The following is a 5,000-nucleotide window of genomic DNA, read 5'->3' as shown; positions in this document are numbered from 1 at the left end:
AAGGAGGGACCATGCGCCTGGAGGGGGGGACAAGGAGCCTAAAGCACGGGACGGAGGCACAGTGGGAGGGCGCCCTAACCTTCTGGCCCCTGTACCAGCTCCTCTCATGTCTTTAAAGTAAATCCAAAGTCAAACTCACCCCCAGTTTATTCCCGTTTGTTTCCAGGAAAGTTTCCAAAGTTTCAGCCCAGGAGAAGTTTCTCCTGCAGGTGCGTTCAGGCTCCGCTGCCCAGAGCTGTAGACAAGAGAAGAGTGGACCCAGAGGTCAGGACCAGAGTCCGAGACCAGAGCCCAGGACCAGAGTCATGGACCAGAGCCCAGGACCAGAGTCCAGGACCAGAGTCCAGGACCAGAGTCCAGGACCAGAGTCATGGACCAGAGCCCGGGACCAGAGTCATGGACCAGAGTCATGGACCAGAGTCCAGGACCAGAGTCATGGACCAGAGTCATGGACCAGAGTCCAGGACCAGAGTCCAGGACCAGAGTCATGGACCAGAGTCATGGACCAGAGTCCAGGACCAGAGTCCAGGACCAGAGTCCAGGACCAGAGTCATGGACCAGAGTCATGGACCAGAGTCATGGACCAGAGGTCAGGACCAGGACCCGAGTCCAGGACCAGAGCCCAGGACCAGAGCCCAGGACCAGAGCCCAGGACCAGAGCCCAGGACCAGAGTCATGGACCAGAGTCCAGGACCAGAGTCCAGGACCAGAGTCCAGGACCAGAGCCCAGGACCAGAGTCATGGACCAGAGTCATGGACCAGAGTCCAGGACCAGAGCCCAGGACCAGAGTCATGGACCAGAGTCATGGACCAGAGTCATGGACCAGAGCCCAGGACCAGAGTCATGGACCAGAGTCATGGACCAGAGTCCAGGACCAGAGCCCAGGACCAGAGCCCAGGACCAGAGTCCAGGACCAGAGTCATGGACCAGAGTCATGGACCAGAGTCCAGGACCAGAGTCCAGGACCAGAGTCCAGGACCAGAGTCCAGGACCAGAGCCCAGGACCAGAGTCCAGCAGCTTCCCCTCGGACACAGAGGAACCAGAACCAGTCGGTCTCCAGCAAACGGGTTCAACACTCGCACATTAAAAATGTTCAAAGCAAAATAAAGAATCAGCAGGTAAAGAGAATTCTTCAGTAGAGACGGGAGTTAGAATAATAATGTGTGTGTGTGTGTGCGGTGTGTGTGTGTGTGTGTGTCTGCCTGTGTGTGAGTGTGTCTGTGTGCGTGTGTGTGTGTGTGTGTGTGTGTGTGTGTGCGTGCGTGTGTGTGTGTCTGTGCGTGTGTGTGTCTGTGCGTGTGTGTGTCTCTGTGTGTGTGTGTGTGTGCAGGAGGTCGACTGATGCTTGTTGCTCCTTCACTGAGGTCAAACACGTAAAACAGGTTCAGCTCCAGTTTAAAGATTTTGCAGCTTTGGTGAATTTCACATTTACATTAAAAATCATTTTCCACTAAATTCACTTTAAAAAAGAAAAAACAAACAACTAAAAGTGTAAAAACAGTTCAACTTTAAACTGTTGAAGTATTTTATGTTTTATTACTAAACTAAACTTTTATCTTTTACTAAAAAACAACAAAAATGAGTTAATTCTCAGTGAGTTATTGTTTGTTTTTTCCTCTTTTCTTTATTAATAATGAATAAATAATAATAATAATAAAAACAGAGGACATGAAACAAACATTTATGAATATAAATAATTATATAAAATAGAATAATAATTATAATATTAGACTAACAAGAGAATAAAGTAACAACAGAAAATATAAAATGACAGAATCAGATAAAAATTATAAAAACTATAAAAATATTATTTATGTTCTTTACTTTATTTATATATATTATTTTTTCTTTCACGAAATAAAAACTAAACCTCTGCAGGAGTCAGGCTGCTCATGCTGCGTTCAGGGACAGGGTCCGTGAACGCAGCATTAGCAGCCTGATGCTAACATGCTAGCTGAAGGTCTGGACACTCTCCTCCGGGTTAGAGCAAAGATTCATGCGGGGAAAGGAGCGCTGTCACCGGGGTGAGCCCGCCTCAGCGGCCGCCCCCCGGTCCCGGTTTATTTACACAAACAAACAAACAAACAACAAACAACAAAGCTAACAGGCGAACACACAAACACTCACTCTGCCACTTTAGACACAACAACAGACCGAGGCTCACCAGGACCAGGACCGGGACCGGGACCAGGACCAGGGCCAGACCAGACTAGAACCAGGACCGGGACCAGATCAGAACCAGGTTCGGGACCAGGACCGGGAGCAGAGCAGCACCTCTTGTCGCCTCCGGGCCTGTGGTTCGGCTCTTTTTCTTCCTGCTTCTGCCGCGAAACCGCTGCTGGCGCCAAACCTCCACGCTGACGGACGAAATTACCTCTGACCCGCACGCGTCACATCCGGGACCGTACACGTCACATCCGGAACCGCCCACTTCTCCTTATAAGGGCGAGAGCGGGCGGACATTAGAATATTTATAATAATATAATATTTACTTTATAATTTAAATATTCCAATCATTATTAAAACAATGATGATAATAAAATAATATTTATTATATATTTACTTTGTATCTTTTACCAATAATTATTAGAACAATAATTATACTGAAAATAAAAATAATAATAATTAAAATAATAATAATAATTCTAATAACAAAAATGAAAATATTAATAATAATAAAAGTAATAAAAATAATAAAAAATACCTTTTTACAGAGAACATCAAACTACACAAGAAACAAATGACTTTAATAAATATAAATACAAAATATCACATAAACATCATAATAATAATAATATTAATATTAATAATGATGATAAAAAATAGCGAGTAGTAAATCAAAGAATATAAAGACTAAAATAAAATACAGTGACAAAACAGGAAATATTAGAATATATATAGAATATCATATAAAAAAAAATAATACTGTTAATACTGATGTTATTACTATTAATAATAATAATAGGACATCAAAGTAAACATCAAACAAACAACATTTATAAATATTAATACAAGTCAATAATAATAATGACCAACAACAGTCAGAGCCCCCCCCCCCCCCCCCCCCCCACCACCCGCAGGCGTAAGGAGGCCACCCTCTGGTCCACCGGGGTGAACTCCAACACCGCGGCGCTCAGCCGGGGGTTTGAGAGTCTCCCCACACCCGCCCGGCCCCTCACACCCTGGGCCCCTCCAGAGAAGACCAGGGTCCAGCCCCTATCCAGGAGCACGGGTCCAGATCCAGACTGTGTGTGGAGGTGAGCCCCCCCAGATCTAACTGGGAGCTCCACCTCCCTCACAAGCTCCGGCTCCTTCCCCCACAGAGAGGAGACGCTCCACGTCCCCAGAGCCTCTGCTGCCCGGGTCTGGACCCTCCAGGCCCCTCACCCTCACTGCCCCCCGTGCAGCAGCGCCCCGACCCCAGAGGCTCTGCTGCCCGGGTCTGGACCCTCCAGGCCCCTCACCCTCACTGCCCCCCGTGCAGCAGCGCCCCGACCCCAGAGGCTCTGCTGCCCGGGTCTGGACCGGGTCTGGACCGGGTCTGGACCCTCATTAAAACATAACTGATGAGTTTTTATAAACAAAGACGCTTGAACACAACGTTGGGATTCAGGTTTATTCATATTGAGACACAACTGCTTCATTATTACATCAATACATTATTACAGTACACGTGACAGCATGAGTACAGCAGTGTGTGTGTGTGTGTGTGTGTGTGTGTGTGTGTGTGTGTGTGTGTGTGTGTGTGTGTGTGTGTGTGTGTGTGTGTGTGTGTGTGTGTGTCTGTGTCTGTGTGTGTGTGTGTCAGTGGACAGTGTGGTTGGAGGAGGTGTAGTGCAGCTGGAAGCCCCCGGCCGTCACTGAGGCGTCAGAGAGGAACTTGAGCGTCATCACGTTTCCTTCAGAGAGAGAGAACAGAATCAGTGTGAAGTCATATTTATTATTATTATTATTATTATTATTATTATTATTATTATTATAATGTTTTCATATGTGGAACAGAAGCTCTCACCTGTGCTGATGATGTCGTCAGGTAAATAATCACCACAGAATCTGTCGACACATTAAACTGCAGTTTAAGCTCCTAGAGGACACTTTAGCACACGTTTATGCTCCTAGAGGACACTTTAGCACACGTTTATGCTCCTAGAGGACACTTTAGCACACGTTTATGCTCCTAGAGGACACTTTAACACACGTTTATGCTCCTAGAGGACACTTTAACACACGTTTATGCTCCTAGAGGACACTTTAGCACACGTTTATGCTCCTAGAGGACACTCTAACACACGTTTATGCTCCTAGAGGACACTTTAACACACGTTTATGCTCCTAGAGGACACTTTAGCACACGTTTACGCTCCTAGAGGACACTTTAACACACGTTTATGCTCCTAGAGGACACTTTAACACACGTTTATGCTCCTAGAGGACACTTTAACACACGTTTATGCTCCTAGAGGACACTTTAGCACACGTTTATGCTCCTAGAGGACACTTTAACACACGTTTATGCTCCTAGAGGACACTTTAACACACGTTTATGCTCCTAGAGGACACTTTAACACACGTTTATGCTCCTAGAGGACACTTTAGCACACGTTTATGCTCCTAGAGGACACTTTAGCACACGTTTATGCTCCTAGAGGACACTTTAACACACGTTTATGCTCCTAGAGGACACTTTAACACACGTTTACGCTCCTAGAGGACACTTTAGCACACGTTTACGCTCCTAGAGGACACTTTAACACACGTTTATGCTCCTAGTGGACACTTTAACACACGTTTATGCTCCTAGAGGACACTTTAGCACACGTTTATGCTCCTAGAGGACACTTTAACACACGTTTATGCTCCTAGAGGACACTTTAACACACGTTTATGCTCCTAGAGGACACTTTAGCACACGTTTATGCTCCTAGAGGACACTTTAACACACGTTTAGGCTCCTAGAGGACACTTTAACACACATTTATGCTCCTAGAGGACACTTTA

At 45.8% G+C, this 5,000-nt stretch overlaps 2 protein-coding genes across 4 annotated transcripts in view; both read right to left on the bottom strand.

The window, feature by feature from the left end:
- The window catches only part of rif1 (replication timing regulatory factor 1), a 27,838-nt gene extending 25,521 nt beyond the window's left edge, over positions 1-2,317 (bottom strand). For all 3 annotated transcript variants that reach the window (XM_083921260.1, XM_083921262.1, XM_083921261.1), the window contains exons 1-2: positions 2,167-2,317; positions 140-235 (exon numbers count right to left, since the gene is read on the bottom strand). The gene's annotated coding sequence lies outside the window, so the exon portion shown is untranslated. The remainder of the gene's footprint in view (positions 1-139; positions 236-2,166) is intronic.
- A 1,364-nt stretch (positions 2,318-3,681) lies between these two features.
- The window catches only part of tnfaip6 (tumor necrosis factor, alpha-induced protein 6), a 10,224-nt gene continuing 8,905 nt past the window's right edge, over positions 3,682-5,000 (bottom strand). Inside the window, exons 5-6 of the mRNA XM_083922185.1 lie at positions 4,015-4,055; positions 3,682-3,901 (exon numbers count right to left, since the gene is read on the bottom strand). Coding sequence (XP_083778311.1) covers positions 3,807-3,901; positions 4,015-4,055 — 136 coding nt within the window. The 3' untranslated portion in view covers positions 3,682-3,806. The remainder of the gene's footprint in view (positions 3,902-4,014; positions 4,056-5,000) is intronic.

Source organism: Echiichthys vipera, assembly GCF_963691815.1.
Source record: "Echiichthys vipera genome assembly, chromosome: 10".
Lineage (NCBI taxonomy): Eukaryota > Metazoa > Chordata > Actinopteri > Perciformes > Trachinidae > Echiichthys > Echiichthys vipera.
The sequence above is the reverse complement of the archived record's forward strand: the minus strand, read 5'-3'. Positions and strand labels throughout refer to the sequence as shown.